The 16,119-nt window shown below is 46.2% G+C and overlaps 1 protein-coding gene across 5 annotated transcripts in view; it reads right to left on the bottom strand.

Moving 5' to 3' along the window:
* Positions 1-1,800: 1,800 nt before the first annotated feature.
* Positions 1,801-16,119, bottom strand: part of NHEJ1 (non-homologous end joining factor 1) — an 81,506-nt gene continuing 67,187 nt past the window's right edge. For 3 of the 5 annotated variants that reach the window (XM_019445914.2, XM_019445915.2, XM_019445913.2), the window contains exons 6-8: positions 3,455-3,572; positions 2,740-2,858; positions 1,801-2,323 (exon numbers count right to left, since the gene is read on the bottom strand). In XM_019445914.2, the coding sequence (XP_019301459.1) occupies positions 2,249-2,323; positions 2,740-2,858; positions 3,455-3,572 (312 nt within the window). In that variant the 3' untranslated portion in view covers positions 1,801-2,248. Of the gene's footprint in view, positions 2,324-2,739; positions 2,859-3,454; positions 3,573-11,625; positions 11,696-16,119 lie in introns of all 5 variants that reach the window. The other 2 variants (XR_002079000.2, XM_019445917.2) reach the window with 2 other exon arrangements.

The raw sequence follows: 16,119 nt of genomic DNA, 5'->3' as shown, positions 1-16,119 counted from the left end.
TGGGGTAGAGGGGGGCAGTGGCAGGGAGATCATTAGGCATACTCTTACTTAACCTTTTAAAAAAGTCATGCATTCTTTTGAGAACATGGAAAAGTTATGCTCTTAGAATTTTTCTTACAATTTTAGGGGGTTCACAAACCCCTGATTCCCCTCTGATTAAAAGTACATGCTCTTGAGACCATGGTCTTAGGGCAGAGGGATTATCCAGGGTGAAGAACTCTTATTTTCTCCCAGCTTGCTGGGGCAAATCTTCCCATTTTCCATGTGGTCTCATACCTTACAGATGCTGAAATATGGCTATCTAAATTATGCCAAAAAAATCCCTAAAGAACAAAGTGAGCCATCTGATAGATTGTTTTTACATAGTCCCCAATTTGCATCAGTGATAGTCACGACAGTGGGGCACTGTGATCTGGAGGTGAAGAGTTATCAACGGTGACTGGGAATGAGCCCCGGTGGAGCTCTCAGACTGGGCTAGTCAGTAAAAGCATGGCGGTCCTGAAGTCCTGAAAGGCTCCGGCTGTGAAGAGGTGATGGGAACTACAAGATCCTATTGAAAGGAAGCAGGGTCATAGGAGAAGGGCAGTTACAGTGGAAGATAGAAAAGGCCTAACACCCTTCCTGGAAAACGTTTTCTGTAATGTACATACGGATGCAGTGAAGAACTCAAAAGTCTGGGTTCAAATGCTGGCTGTTACTTATTAGCTGAATGACCTTTGATAAGTCACTTAATCACTTCAAGACTGTATTTCTTAATGGATTAACAGTATCTTCATCATACGATGCTATGAGGATTCAATGCCAGGTAGTTATCAGAGTACTTAGTATATATTAACTGCTCAGTAACTTTTAGCTGCCTATTATTATTGCTGTTCTTATTATAATTATTATTACTTTATCATTGCTTGGATTGTCCTCTTCCCCATGACTTGACATAAGGACAGAAACACCCAACCCAGACAGAGAAGACATGGGAATGAGGAGGCATTTGACCATCATAAGTAAATAAGCCCGAAAAGGCCCCCGTGGGTTCTGCCCCCATTCCTTCCTCTACCTAACAGCTCCCAGTAAACATCGGGGTTCTACTTTCCTTCCTGTCTCTCCTACATAATGTTTCAGATGGTCTTACCCATAGAGGAAAACCTAGCAGAAAAGGCCATGGGACTTTGCCAATCCTGGTCTGCTAAATCTTTCCAGATCTGTCCAAAGAGTGGACTTTTTAACTAAGATTCTTCCTATCTCATACAAATTTTGCCTTTTTTCCTGCTAAGCACTATTCATTCCCTAGGCCAATTCAGTTGTCCCAGAGAACTCTGTGGCCATTCCTGTTCCCTGCTGTCCTATCTTCTCGAGTTCTTCTAGTTACCATGTTATTTGAAGTGGCATGAAGGACGGGAGAATAAAATTCCTTTCTCTCCCACTCCAGTGGGAAACTACCTCGGCCCTTGTGCTCGAAGCTCTTTATAATTTCAATCCCATATTGTGGTTTAGTCTGTTGTCTATGCCTTGGAAACAGACAAAAAAAAAAAAAAAAAAACAAGGACAAAAAACAAAACAACACCCCATATGAAGTTGGGCAAAGGAGAACAGCAGCAATCTGTTCTGTCTGTGCCCACCACGGAAAGAGTTCTCAAGATCAAAGTTCCCAAATGGAGGCTTAGCGTAGGCCACATGAGAGAAGCATGAGAAGAATCTGAAGGAGCAGATTGAGGGCCTAAACTTCATCTAGAGACGACAATGGGTGAGGCCCAGTAAAGTGAAATAGGTTGGTCATGTTACATAGAATAAGCAATCTCGAAAGCAGGGGGGTGTGAGTGCTTTTTATTCCATGCTTAAGAGAGAAGTGGGTCTCTGAGGAGCACCTGGGACTGGCTAGAGACTCTTAAGAAAGGTAGATAGGCTTCCTGAGCATGTTGAGCCTTTTTGCTGGCTTGCCCTATGTATCTAAAGTCCATGGTAGGACCCTGGGTCTGGAGAACCTCTAACAAAAGAGAGGAAGGTATGGGACTCTCAGAAGCTGGCTTCCACTTGGATAGGGAAGGCCAATGGCCAACAGGCTAGAGCCAAGATTCCCTTGGTCAACAGTACCCATGCCTTTCAACATGGGCTTCAGTTATCTTGCCCCTACAGTGGGGCCTCAGACTATATAACTCTGTGTCAGAGATACTCCTGCCATGGGAGTGCCTTTTAGGCTGACATTAGGGCACTATTCTCCAGGTCCATCCTCAGCAGTTGAGACAGTGACAGGTTAACTGAAGAGCCCCCTTAGCTTCTTCCTCTTGACCTTTGACAACTGAGGTCTCTTCACAGGGCCTGAAGGACCCTAGAAAGAAAAGGAATCCAAGTTAATAGAGGTTTCGAACAGTTCCACTTAGGTTAGGTTGCTCCCCTGACTCTGGGTGGGATGAGTGGCTGGCACAGGTGGTCTGAAGTCTGTGCTGGGCCGTGAATGTGACACAAGACCCTATGCAATGTGTGCATCCCTTCTCCTGCAGGGAACAACCTCATAGACTATCACTGGAAGCGGGGTAAGGGGGAGAAGGAGTCAAGGTCCCTCAGTCAGTACAGGAATTGCAGAGAGGAAATACCAAAGTAAGATGCACAAGACCATGATTCTCCATATAGAAATCCATAATCTAGAGGCCTGGTCACAAATACCCTCCAGTATTTGTTAAGGCAGCATCAACTAGGTGATAGCCACGGGGCCTCTGGCTCAGGGGCTACAGGTGCATGACTCACTGTGGGGTCTTTCTCAGTCACTGGGAGGGATGGTGCTGAGGAGACCGGCTCTTCTGGCTGGCTCAGAAGTTGGTTTTCAGTTCCTTGTGGGGAGGTACTGCTTGAGGGCTGAGGATCTCCTGAAATCAGAAAGATCAAGAGAAGACAGTGATAAATGTCTTCTTCTTACCAGGAAGGCATTAGCATTTACCAAGCATTCTGATAAAGGCCAGGGTTTAGTACTAAGATATAAACAGACAGAAGTAGCCACAAATCCAACTTCCAGCTGACTTTTGGAAAGCTCTGTGTCTACTCTGAAGATTCCCCAGGCCCACTTTAACTAGGTAGGACAAGAGCTTCTTTGACTCAAAACAGCCAACTGCTCTTCAATAGACATTTCCTACCATGTCTCAGGTAGAGAGATTAATCTTTCTCCTGGTCCTCTCACTAATTCTCCAAATACCTAGACCAGTTCCAATAGAAGTTTCTGCAGTGATGGAAATGTCTGCATCTTCACTGTCCGCCTTGGTAGCCGCTGGCCACATGTGGCCACACGTAGCTATTGAGCATTTGAAATGTGGCTACAGCAAAGGAGGAGATGTATTTTTCATTTTATTTCATTTATTCATTTTTAATTTAAATTTAAATCACGACTACCATATTGGACAGCACAGACCTATACCTTAACTCTAACCCCAGGGAGACCAAGAACCTCCACAGCTACGGAGCTACTCACCAGTGCCTTGATGCTCCTGTCTCACTTGGATCTCTTGTCTGGTGACTGCCACATACAGATTCTGTAAATGCATGACAAAGGGTCTTCCGTCACCTACATGGCATGCCTCTGGTAGTTTCTAGAGGGGAGAGAAGATGTTGTCATTGGTTGTACTCTATTGCCAGAGAAAAGGAGTTTGATATTTCCACTGGCAGAAATGGCACCAAACCCAAAAGAATTTATGTAGGGAAGTTAGATCCAGTATAGGACATCCATATCCATATATTGTTGGGAACAATATAAGACCTCTTGTGAGCTCCTCTCCTCTGAAAGGCAACTCCAAATGTATATCTTTAATTCCCCCAATACTTAAAGTCTATTATGTTTTCCCATGAATACCCCTGGGGTACCCATGGGTCTCTGGGGTCTTTCTCCCAAAGGGATGACCTCTTAAAGGACTGTTTTAGGAAATCATCTTCCCTACATTGTCCCTGAGCTGTACAGATGACTGTTTTACTTAAATTCACTCCTACAATTCCACACTAGAGAGAGAAAAAAAGATGAAATCCAGGGAAGGGGAGAAAGAGCAGAATGGGAATGACAGACTGAGAGATAAGACTATAAATTATGGAGCTGTGAAGTTCAGTTAGAGGAGATGGGAGAACTAAATTTTGCAAAGCTTTGGAGGCTTCCCTGCCATTTTACATTCCTTACTGCAATCCCATGGTGCTTTACTGTAATCCCTGAACCGACAAATGGGGTTCCCCCAGGAGAGGAGAAAAATTGATTCTTTAAAAAAATTTTTTTTAATGTTTATTTATTTTTGAGAGAGAGAGAGAAAGAAAGAGAGGCAGAGAAAGAGGGAGACACAGAATCCAAAGCAGGCTCCAGGCTCTGAGCTGTCAGCACAGAGCCCGACGCGGGCCTTGAACTCACGAAATGTGAGATCATGACCTGAGTGGAAGTCAGATGCTTAACCGACTGAGCCACCCAGGTGCCCTGAAAATTGATTCTTGAGGCATAAACACATCTTACTCTTTTCAAGTATGAAAGATCAGGGCACCTAGGTGGCTCAGTTCATTACGTGTCCAACTCTCAATTTCAGCTCAGGTAGTGATCTCACTGTTCGTTGGGATCTAGCTTCACGTTGGGCTCTATGGTGACAGCATGGAGCCTGCTTGTGATTCTCTCTCTCTCTCTCTCTCTCTCTCTCTCTCTCTCTCTCTCTCTCTCTTTCTGCCCCTCCCCTGCTCATGTGTGTGCACACTCTTTCTCTCAAAATAAATAAGTAAACATTAAAAAAATTTTAAAGTATGAAAGATAACACATACCATATATAAACAGAATTTTGGTATGTCTGTGGATTAAAATTTCTTGAGAGGAAGTGATTAGAAAAAAGTGTCTTAAAAGGCTCCTTATGGGGTGCCTGGGTGGCTCAGTCAGTTGAGTGTCTAACTCTTGAATTCAGCTCAGGTCATGATCTAACGGTTCTTGGGATCGAGCCCCCCATGGGGCTCTGTGCTGAACTCGAGGAGCCTGCTTGGGATTATTTCTCTCTCACTCTCCCTGCCCCTCCAGCCCTGTCCTCACCTTAAAAATAAATAAACAAACATTTAAAAAAGGTTCCTTAGCAAGGTGATAATGAGAAAAAAGTTGAGAAATACCACTATCATCACACTCTGTTTCCTTCCTTGTGAATGAACCATGGATTTACATCTACAGGAAAATGCTTTGCCTAGTTCAAGTTTCGTACACTTGGCTTAACTGAGTTGAAGTAATGGCTGAAGACGGAAGAAAGGCAATAAAAACGAGATGAAGGAGCATGGTATCCTGTGGTCCTAAGCCTGGCTGCACTCCGGAATCTTGGAAAGGACCCAGAGTAACTTCCCCTGTCCCTGTGCATGCAAACAGTCATGGTCCCAGCCAAGCTAGCAGGTCTCTGAGGGAAGCTGTGCCAGCAGCTCACATGGGCACCAATCCAAGCATCCTGGATCGACCCACATTTCGTGTCAAGGGCACTTGCTCTGTGCTATAAGGGCATTCGTTTCTGAAACCCACCATGGGAGAAGGCTGGAAGAAAGAAAGTGGGAGAAGCAGTGAAGTAGTTGCTGAACCACAGTCAGGATTATCTTTCCCTGAGTAGGGTGGTGGCTGGAAAACTTGTTGATGCCCAGGAAATGTAACACACATTTATACTCCAATCCCATTTCCCTAAGGACCACATCAGGCTTGGACTTCCACTGGAAACCACAGATAATGAATCAGGAGCCTTAAGTTGAAACTTTGCTTCTAGCCAATAATCACCCCAGGAGTAAAACAGCCCTGAGGAACAAACTGAAACAGGGAAGGCAAACTATCAGGCCACACACCTCTACCTCGCCTCACTCTCCTTCTTAGTGTCAGCTTCCCCAAGCCACCTCCTCCAGCAGAACGTCCTCTACTCTACAGCCAGAGAGCCCTGACAGTGGAGAGGTCAACAGCTGTTCTCCTTCCTTATGTCTCATGTTTCCAGACTGCTCAAGAAATGGGGGCTCTCAGGGCACCTGGGTGGCTCAGTCAGTTAAGCGTCTGACTCTTGATTTTGGCTCAGGTCATGATCTCAAGGTTCATGAGATCGAGCCCAGTGTCAGGGTCCCACGCTTGGAATTCTCTCTTTCCCTCTCTCTCTGTCCCTCACCCGCTCACATGTGTGCACGTGCTCTCTCTCTCTCTCTCAAAATAAATCTTTAAAAAAAGAAAAGAAAGATGGCCTCTCTTAAGGGTCCTCCACACACAGCTTGTTAGGCATGGTGCTGCCTGTACAAATGGGCTAGGCAGAATCTAGGCAGTCCCATGTCACCCCCTCCTGCCCTTTCTATGGAACTAAGCAGACTCATAAATTTTCTAGGGTGATTTTTAGCCAGCTCCTGCATTTAGTGTCAAAATGAAAGGCCACTAAAGCCAGTGCTGTCCTGAACCTAAGTTCAAATACAGAATCTGTATCTTAAACCTCTTCCATCCTTCCCTGTCTCAGGGACATCTGGTCTCGCAGCTGTTGTCAAAAGTCACCCCACCTGAGTATTCCCTGAAAAGTACTACAAAGAGAATATGGGTACATTTGCTGCATATTTACTATGTGCTAGATACTGTCAATGTATTAACCCATTTGCCTTGTTCACTGCTGTTTCCCTGGTACCTAGAACAACAATAACGACTTGTGAGTTGGGGCGCCTGAGCCGCGCAGTCAGTTAAGCTTCTGGCTCTTGATTTCAGCTCAGGGCATGATCTCACGGTTGTGGGATCAAGCCCCGTGTCGGGCTCTGCACTGACAGCATGGAGGCCGCTTCGGATTCTCTTTCTCTCCCCTTCTCTCTCTGCCTATCCCCATGCTGGCATTCTCTCTCTTTCAAAATAAATCAATAAACATTAAAAACAAAGTAACTATTTGTGAAGGAATGAACATGGCAGGCACTGGTATGACCCCGTTTTCCCGAGGTGGTGCCTACTGGCAAGCAGTGGAGTAGGATTAGAACCCAGAGAGGTGGGCTTTAGTGCCCGTGCATACAATGACTACCCTGCTTACTTCCGGAAACAGCAGAATTTTAGTCAAAAGGGCAACACAGCCTTTCCCAGGATCACAACGCTCTCTTGCCTCACATCACAGTTCACTTGCCTAAACTCCCATCCAGCTCAGGAACACACTCTCTCAGGGAACAAGGAAGGAATGAGCAGAGAAAATGGACGTTCTACCTGAAAAGCTGGCCCCACCTGGAACCCTCAGGGGGCTGAGGCCATCCCTCAATTCCATTCCAGCCATTCCCATCATCACTGACTCCGCAGGCATCATCCTCACAATATGCAAGGAGAAGGAGGTGGAGAGGCCCCGGCTTGGGAAGGAGGAACATTAGCTCCATGCAGGACAATGGCAGGGGCGAGCTAGGGCAGGCGGCAGAGATCAAAGGGAGAACATTGGGGTCAGGACTAAGAAAAGCAAATAGCAGTGCCCCCTGCCATAAGTACAAAGGAGCCAGGAGCAAGGTGTACCAGCCACAAAGCAGGTCACTGCCCAGAGTGGGGAGGGGAAGAAGAGACAGGTCAGTCTACTGTATAATGTGTTCATCCGATTAACCCAGAATCAGTGCTACGCAGCAAAAAGCTATTAAGATTCTCCCACGTGCCAGGCACTGCAGGACTGGGGCGAGGGGGAAAGACGTGTACCCTGCCCTCCTCAGAACAGGACTGAGCTAGTCTAAGATTTAAAATAAGAGTCCCTGCCTCAAAGAGTATATTCAGGTGCAAGGAACGGGCAGTGTAGGGTTTTTTCCAGGTGTTGTGTTATCACAGAGTTATAAACAAAGAGTATTAAGAACCCAGAGAAGAAGAAAGAGGAGGAATTTGAGAGTCTCCCAAAAAGCCTGGGGTGGGGAGGGTGACACCTGGCTAGCCGTGCAAGGTTAGACTGTGAAGGTGGGGAGCTATGTGAGGCACAAAGGTGTGAAAAGACAAGACATGTTGATGTATCTCATGGGAAACAGGACCCGAAGGCGAAGTTCATACCCACCAGATTGCTAAGGGCTTTGTTTTTTGAATTAAGGGTATGCCCGTGGGAGTTTCCTTTTGTTTCACAAAGTGGCTTTCTCTACTACACCCGTGCTTGCCAAGGCTTGCTTGGCTCCAAACGAATACTGAATCAAGAGTGAGGGGTCAGAAGCATTCTCCAAGTTTGCCTCTGCAGGCTTTTGGCAACATTTAGCACCTCTTCACTAACCATTACACTGTGACTCTTCAGGAGTCCCACAGCGACACTTCTCTCCCATCTCCAGTTTGCTGGGACTTTGGCCCCTGCCATCTGGCCATATCAGAAGCTTTAGGAAAACCAAAGCTACAGATCCTCTAGGGCATTTTATTTCCCCTTCTTTTCCCTACTGCAGCTCATTTCAGTTCCCAGTGCCCAAACTCCCCTCTGTCGTGGAGCTGTGTCTGTAGCTCCCATCACTATGAGTCCTCAAACTCACTCCCAGGGGTCCAGAAATTCCAAGGCTCCCTCTTACTCTCTGACCCCAGCAGGATCTGCTGTAGAGATCCCAATTGTCTCTTTCCATTAGAAATAAGACGTTAGACAGGGGTGGGGTGCCTGGGTGGCTCAGTCGGTTGGGCGTCCAACTTCAGCTCAGGTCGTGATCTCAAGGTTAGTGAGTTCAAGCCCCAAATCAGGCTCTGTGCTAACAGCTCAGAGCCTGGAGCCTGCTTTGGATTCTGTGTCTCCCTCTCTTTGTACCCCTCCCCAGCTTTCTCTCTCTCTCTCTCTCTCTCTCTTTCTCTCTCTCTCTCTCTCTCTCTCTCAAAAATAAATAAAACATTAAAAAAAAGAAGAAATAAAAGGTCAGATTCCCAACCTCACTCTCCACCTCCCTACCCACCCTCACCCCGCCCCAACTCCATCCCTCCTTTCCTCTGAAGCTGTTTCAGAAAAGAAACTTTTAGAGTCCTGGGTAAAGAAAGGCTGGACCCTGACTGACAGTAGCTCACCCTACTCAATAGGGGCCCACAGCCGAGGAGACTGGGTGTAGGGGACAAAGGAGAAAAGGGAACAGACCATGTGTCAGCCCTGAGCAGGTCTTTGGTGCCAGCACCAGGCCCAGAAGCCTGTGCAGCGCCCAGCCCCCAGGCCCCCACAGACTGTACTGTCACACACCAGGGCAGAGCCCCCAAAGCATGATTTCCTAAGGGTAGGAGTTCCTCTCCTCCCTCACGCAACCTGGTAAACTCTGCTGGGTTGTTCACAAACTTCCTCGCCTGGAGAAAGCAAGTCCCAGTTTAGGAAATCATGGTGATTTGCATCATTAGCTCCGTTTAGGGTTAAGGGCACATTGGAAAATTCTTCTAGGGTCCCACATTACCAAAGGGTTACCAAAATAGCGAAGAAGGAGAAAAACGGTTTAGGAAGATGACTAATTAGAAAGACTCTAACAAACAGAACTCCCCAGTGCTCCTCTCCACCTTCAATCCATTCACCCAACAAATATTTACTGACCATCTACGGTATTCGGGATGATTGAGATGCTGGGGATATAACAGATCGAACACAAGAGATAAGAAAAAAATCTCCTGCTCTCCTGAAGTCTACATGCTAGAGAGGGGGATCAACAACAAACATATAGCTAATTAAAACATACACTCTATCAGATGGTGACCACAGAGAAAAATAAATCAGCACAGGCGTTATGGGATTGGGGCAGGATTGTGCTGCAATTTTTATCAGAGGCCAAAGAAGGCCTCACTGAGAGAGTTAATATTTTTTAACAACCCAAACAGAAGTGAGAGAATGATCCACATGGCTCTCTGGGTCAAGGGACTAGATTCCCAGTTTGCCTGGGTCCAGTCCCCGCTTATGCCTGTTGCCGTTCATTAATAGAGGTCCCTTTCTCCCTGATTCAGTCCTAGTTTGCACGATAAATTAGACAGTCACCCTGTACCAGAGGACGAGCATGGCAGCTATGTGCCTGTGTGTTTGTGTATTTTTTTTGAAATCGGCAGTTAATGTAGTTTATTAGCTTTTGTTCTGGAGGATGGGAAGCCATTAGAGTTTACAAAGGAGTGAAATGATCTGATTTACATTTTGAAAGCATCACTCTGAGTGTTGAAGGACCAGAGAAGAAGTAGGCAGATCTTGTAGAAGGCTGCTAGGATGACCAGGAGAGCCTGGGCCTGGGTGGTAGAGGGGAGGTGGCAACGAAGTGACCAGATTCTGGGTATGTCTGAGGGTATGGCCAACAGGATCTGCCGATGGAGTGGGTGTAGCATTCGTAAGGAGTCAAGGATCACCCCATTCCAGAACAGAAGGTGGATGTCACAGAGGGATGATCCAGAAACCGAAAATAAATCCCCAGACCAAAGGAAACCTGAAATGACCTCTAAGTCTGCAACACAGAGCCAGCTGTGGTAGCAAAAGGGTGAGACTAGAAGGAAAGGTGAATCCAATGCCCAGGGGAAGTATCACGGTATAAAAAGAGAAAGCCCAAAGCGGCTTCTCACTCAAAGAGGAAGCAGGAAGATTATCCAGGGATTAGAAAAATAAATTCTTAGAAGAAAAAAGAGAAGTAGAAGCAAGCTTTAAGGTCTGGCTTGAGAGTCCAAAGACTTGGATTTGTACCTTAGGTCTATTTGCTAGCAGGAACACTTAGGGCAAGTTATTATACTTAATCAATGTCTGATCTTGAGAGAGAGAGAGAAAGAGAGATGGAGGGATGGGTAGATGGGTGGGATGGGGGGGGTAACTAACAACAACTATGGTCATGGTTCATGGAAGGATTAAATGAGAGAGTAGAGGAAGAACCCAAGAAATGTCTGTCCCTTCCCTTTGCAAGGCACACCGAGACTTCTCTTGCCTGGAAAAGTCCAGTGCCAAGGAGGCTCAAGAAATGTCTTGATGCTCTAGTGCAGACAGAGAAACCAGGTCTGACTCAATTATTAACCCTTCCCCACTGCTCTTCCAACAGTTCAGTGAGAAGTCAAAGCCCAGAGCAGGGACACACTGTCATGGAAACCCTGGTTGGTAGCCCTCAGGGAGTTCACTGCCCACCATTGCCACACTAGCCCACTCCTCAGACTCTGGTCAGGACCAAGGCCAGATGGCTTCTGTACCAACAAGTCCTGGCTTTAAATCCTCACTTTGCCAGTCAGCATCTATGTTCCTAACCTCTTTTGGCTCTGTTCCCTCACCAGAAAAGCAAGGATACCTAGTGACACCTGTTCATATGAGACTGCTAGAAGGGTCACACGCAATAATGTAAAGGTTGCCAGCTCGGTATATATTATGTCTCCCAATCTACCCCAAACTGCTCTGTTGCTTCTCAAAGATCTACTTTGAATCTCCCAAGTTCAGGACCTACCCAAGAGGTCAAGATCTTGCTTTTCATCCTCCTCACCCTCTTTTTTTTTCTGGTGGGGCAGGTGCGACCCTGGAGAGTAAAGCTACCCTCTCCAGAGGCACACAGAGCACAAGCAGCTTGCTCCCCAAAAAACTTCAGCAAAAGCATTCCAACCAGCCCAATTTGTCCAACGATGCTTCCGCCAGGAACCCTTTCCCACCACCCCTTCCTGCTCCCTAATGTGCCTAGTGCAAAAGGCTCTGCCACGCCATTTCCATTTTAAACCAACACATGCTCAATCAACAAAGGCTATTTGGAAAGTAGAAAAACATAAAACATGACCTGCAGATACATCATCCACAGTTGACAGACAAATGTATTTTGATGGGATTGATCTCTGTTTCTTCAGAGTCTGAGAGAAAAAAAAAAAAACATTAATGGGACAGAAAAAAGAGAGAGATGGCATTAATATCCAGGTTTTGCAAATACAACCGCTGGCTCTCCCTCCTCCGCACTTCAGTTACTCCACAGCAGCTCACTTGGATGAGCAGTTTTGGAGCTTCAAGCAAGATCCAGCCTCTGTCTTGTCCCTCACAGAGCACCCCTGTGAGTTCTCTCAGTTCGCTGATTGCAAATCTTGCTGATTTGGGAGAGAACACAGTACCCTGAGCACACAAGGCACGCTGCCCTTGAAGACGGCATGTGAAGTCCAGACGGCTGAGGCCGCTCCTGTGTTTGGTCTGGGTTAGCTTTGTTTGGGTCTGGGCCCCACCAGGCCTACCCTGACCACTCTGCCCGCCGCTGCTGACCTCACCGTGCTCTCCCGGCAGCCTCTAGCTCCTGAGCACCCGCCCACTCAGCGCTGGGCTCTGCTAAGGAGAGAGCACAGACAGGTCTGGACTTAATCTTGTGTTTGGGGGAAAAAAAAATCTTGCACTGGGGACCCTGCAAATCAACTGCAGTCCATCTTGCCCCTCCCCACGTTAACGCGAGGTGGGAGAATGGCTGCGTGCATGCGTTCTTACATTCAGGCACGCAGGTATGCCGTCTAGTCAAATCAGTAAATCACTTTGTGGCCTGCCCTTCTAATGGGATAATTTTGCTGCCTCTCTCTCACGGTGCTGGAAATGCAATGGAGATAAGATACGCGCATAGTTCAAAACAGTTCGAGATAAAGTCCAGTCCTACTTGTATTATTCAGATTTTTCTGGTTCCACTTGAGGCCTAGTGAGCTCCCTGAACTGCACAGCTAGAAGAGACGGGAGATGGGAAGAGAGACTATAAAAGAGATGTCCAAGTAGATGGCTTAAATAATATTAGTAAGATTAACATTTGGAGACACTTTTAATGTACTAGGTACTAGGCTAAGCATTTTAATGCATTATCTCAATTAATCTCCACAGTAACCCTATCAGCAAGGCACTAAAATCATTGTCATTTTATATATGAGAAAACAAGGGCCCAGAGAGGTTAAGTAACCTAACCAAGGCCACAGCTAGAAAGTGGTAGGGTGGGGAAGTAGAAGACCTGGGAAGCCGGACTCCAGAACGTACCCCTGAACCACTATGCTCTAATACCTCTTAGAGACACCCCACGAGACACGCATGTCTCCCTTCTGCCCCCGCAACCCATTCCCCACAAGGAAGCTGGTCCCCATTCTGAGGTCCAGTACTAGAAGCTAGCCCTCACCTACTTCTTAACTCCCCAAATAGCCCAAGAGGCTGACAGAAGGAAAAGACAGAAGGCCCTCCAGAGAAGGAAAGCCTTACTCAAGCCCTGGCATGTCCTCCGATGGTACTAGAAAATCAGAAACAGGAGTCTCTGGTACAGGGAGGCTCTAGACTCTAAATCTCCTTTTAAAATAAGTACAGCCCCTCAAAGTCATAGCAGGAAGGCCCCTCAGCTCTGCCCCAAAAGAAAAATAATGGTAAAGGGAGTGGAAGTGAAGGGGGGGGTGGGGGCCGCCGCTCTCATAAGAGCCCTTTGTGGTGGCTGCCTCTGAAAGGAGGTTTTGCTAGACAAGGTGGAACTTCTCAAGGTGACAAGCAAATGGTACAGCCTAAGCTGTGACCCTTTGCTCGCTCCAGAGCCACCCCTCCCCTTTGCAGGGCCAAGCCTAAACTGTCCCAAAGCCCCACCCAGCCCCAGCACAAACCGCGGCTTTCTAGTCTGGGGAGCGCCTCACAAGCGGCAAAGGGGCTGGGGGACCAAAGTGGTTTCCTGGGGGGGAGGAATCCTCGGAGCCCCTCAGAAACTTCAGCAGCAGCTCCCACTCCTTCTCCAAGAACAAGCAGCTCCTGTCAGCTCTGGCTCAGGGAGGGGACTCCGGCCAGCCTGTGCTGGGGAGACAACCAGTCTGAATGACCATCAAGCACCTCTCTCAAGTTCAGCCGCCTCACCATCCTTTCCCCAAACGGAGATGAAACAATGTGGTAAAAATCAGAAAGAAAAAGCGTCATATTTAATAACAACAAAAATCACAGCTATAAGGCAGGCACCTGGCTTTGAAAGCTCTGGATCCCTGCCCTGTGCCACGAGCAACTGTTCAGAAGTGCAGATTTCATTTTCTTTCTTGTTCCAGTGGAGAAGAGAGGACAGTCAGCTGGGTCTACAGGACACAGAGGTGATTTAGAGGACCCGCTAGTATTCTCTGTAGGACCTCTACCACTAAAGGGATTCTCTTTCACTCCAGATTACACGCCTGACAGCTGGGAACACAGCCCATGGCGGCTGTCACCTCATGGGCTCCCTGCCCCCACCACCACCGCGCCTTCTGCCTGCTCCCTGTAGGGTAACACAGTATCCTGTCTACCCTGCAGAATCTTACTCTAGAGGGTGATGCACCGCCTCCCCATATACACATAAGTACACACACACACACACACACACGCACACTCATGAGAGGGGCCTGATCTTCATGACCTTAGGTAGGTAAAGATTTACTAGGACACAAATCACAAAGGAAAAGATTGATAAACTAGACTACACTAAAATTAGGAACTTCTGTTCACCAACAGATACCACCAAGAGCAAAACAGCAAGCTACAGAATGGGAGAAAATACCTGCAATACATACAAGCAATAACGGACTCATTTCTAGAATATATGAAGAATCTATGGAAAACTCTTAAAAATCAATATGAAAAAGACAAATCACTCAAGAGAAAATTGACAAAAGGCTTGGTCAAATCTAAATGACCAATAATTGCATGAAAATGTACAAAACCCCATTAGTTATTAGGGAAGTTAAAACCACAATAGGGTGCCGCTACATACTTAACGTAATGGCTAATAGGGAAAGGGCAGATGATATGTGTTGACAAGGATTTGGTACAACCAGAACTCTCAGACGCTGCTTGTGTGAGTACAAACTGAGAGTCACTTTGGAAGACTGGCAACATCTACTAAATCTAAACATATGTGTAACGACGAAGAGACTATTCCAATTCTATGTATGTATCCAGTGCAAATGGATAAATTGCGGAATGATCTTACAATGAAATATTATCCAGAAATGAAAATTAACAAAGCACTGCTCTCCACAACACGGGCAAACTTCATAAACATTTTATTGAGTGAAAGAAGTCAGGCATAAAAGAGTATATATCATGTATATAGTTCCATGTATATGAAGTTCAAAACAGGCAAAAATAACCTATCGTATTAGAAGTCGGGACAGCGGCAACCCTTTAGAGATGGCATGTACTGAGCAGAACTGAAAGTTTCTGGTTCCTGATTTGGGTGCTGATTATATGGCCATGCTCACTTTGTAACGATTCTTCAAGCTCTCTGCTTGTCATATGGACACTTTTCTGTATATATCTTACACTTCAATTTAAAACGTTTATTAATAAAAGATAAACCACCATGGAAAGCAATCTGGCAGTTGCTCAAAGAGTTAAATGGAGAGTCACTATATGCCCCAGCAATTGTGCTCCTAGGTCTATACCAAGGAGAACTGAAAACTATGTTCATGCAAAAACTTTTACACGAATGTTCATAGCAGCATTATTCATAATAATCCCAAAGTGGAAACAACACGAGTGTCGACCAACTGATGAATGGATAAACAAAATGTGCCATACCCATATAATGGCAAATTATTCTGCCATAAAAAGGAACAAAGTACTGATACTTGCTTCAGAAGATGGATCTTGAAAACATCAAGTCAAGTGAAAGAAGCCAGATGCAAAATGCCCCATATTGTATAATTCCATTTGTGTAAAATATTCAGAATAGGCGAATCCACCTAGAGACAAAGTAGTTTAGCAATTTCCAGGAGCTGAGGGATGGGGGGGAAATAAAGAGTGACTGCGGATCAGCACAGAGTTTCTTTTTTTAGGGTGATAAAAAGGTTCTGGAATCACAATAGCAGCTATGGCTGTACGACCCTGTGAGCATGCTAAAAACCACTGAATCGCACACTTCTGGTAAATGTTAAAGTATACAAATTGTAACTCAATTTTTAAAAGGATTTTTAAAAAAGATAAAGTCTCTGCTCTCCCCCCTCCTCTTGCCATTCTCCATTCTGTTTCCTCTTTTAGGAACAGACGCTTTGTGCTCGCTTCGGCAGCACCTATACTAAAATAGGAATAGACGCTTAGGCTCTCAACAGGCTTGGACAACTTTTAAAGGGCTTTAATACAGTCAGTGGAGCAGACTCCTGCCTAGTGACTGAGTGACCGGAGTTAGCACAGAACAGGGACAGAACACAGGATCCAGAGTCACACGCGCCCGACTCTGAAAATACGCCCCTCCCCATTTACATATCCATTTTATGATCTTAGCTAAGTGACTTAATCCCTTCGAGCCTCAATTTTCTCTCCATAAAATGAG

The sequence above is a fragment of the Panthera pardus genome, unplaced genomic scaffold (assembly GCF_024362965.1).
Source record: "Panthera pardus isolate Hobbes unplaced genomic scaffold, ASM2436296v1 HiC_scaffold_10, whole genome shotgun sequence".
In the NCBI taxonomy this organism is placed as follows: Eukaryota; Metazoa; Chordata; class Mammalia; order Carnivora; family Felidae; genus Panthera; species Panthera pardus.
The sequence above is the reverse complement of the archived record's forward strand: the minus strand, read 5'-3'. Positions and strand labels throughout refer to the sequence as shown.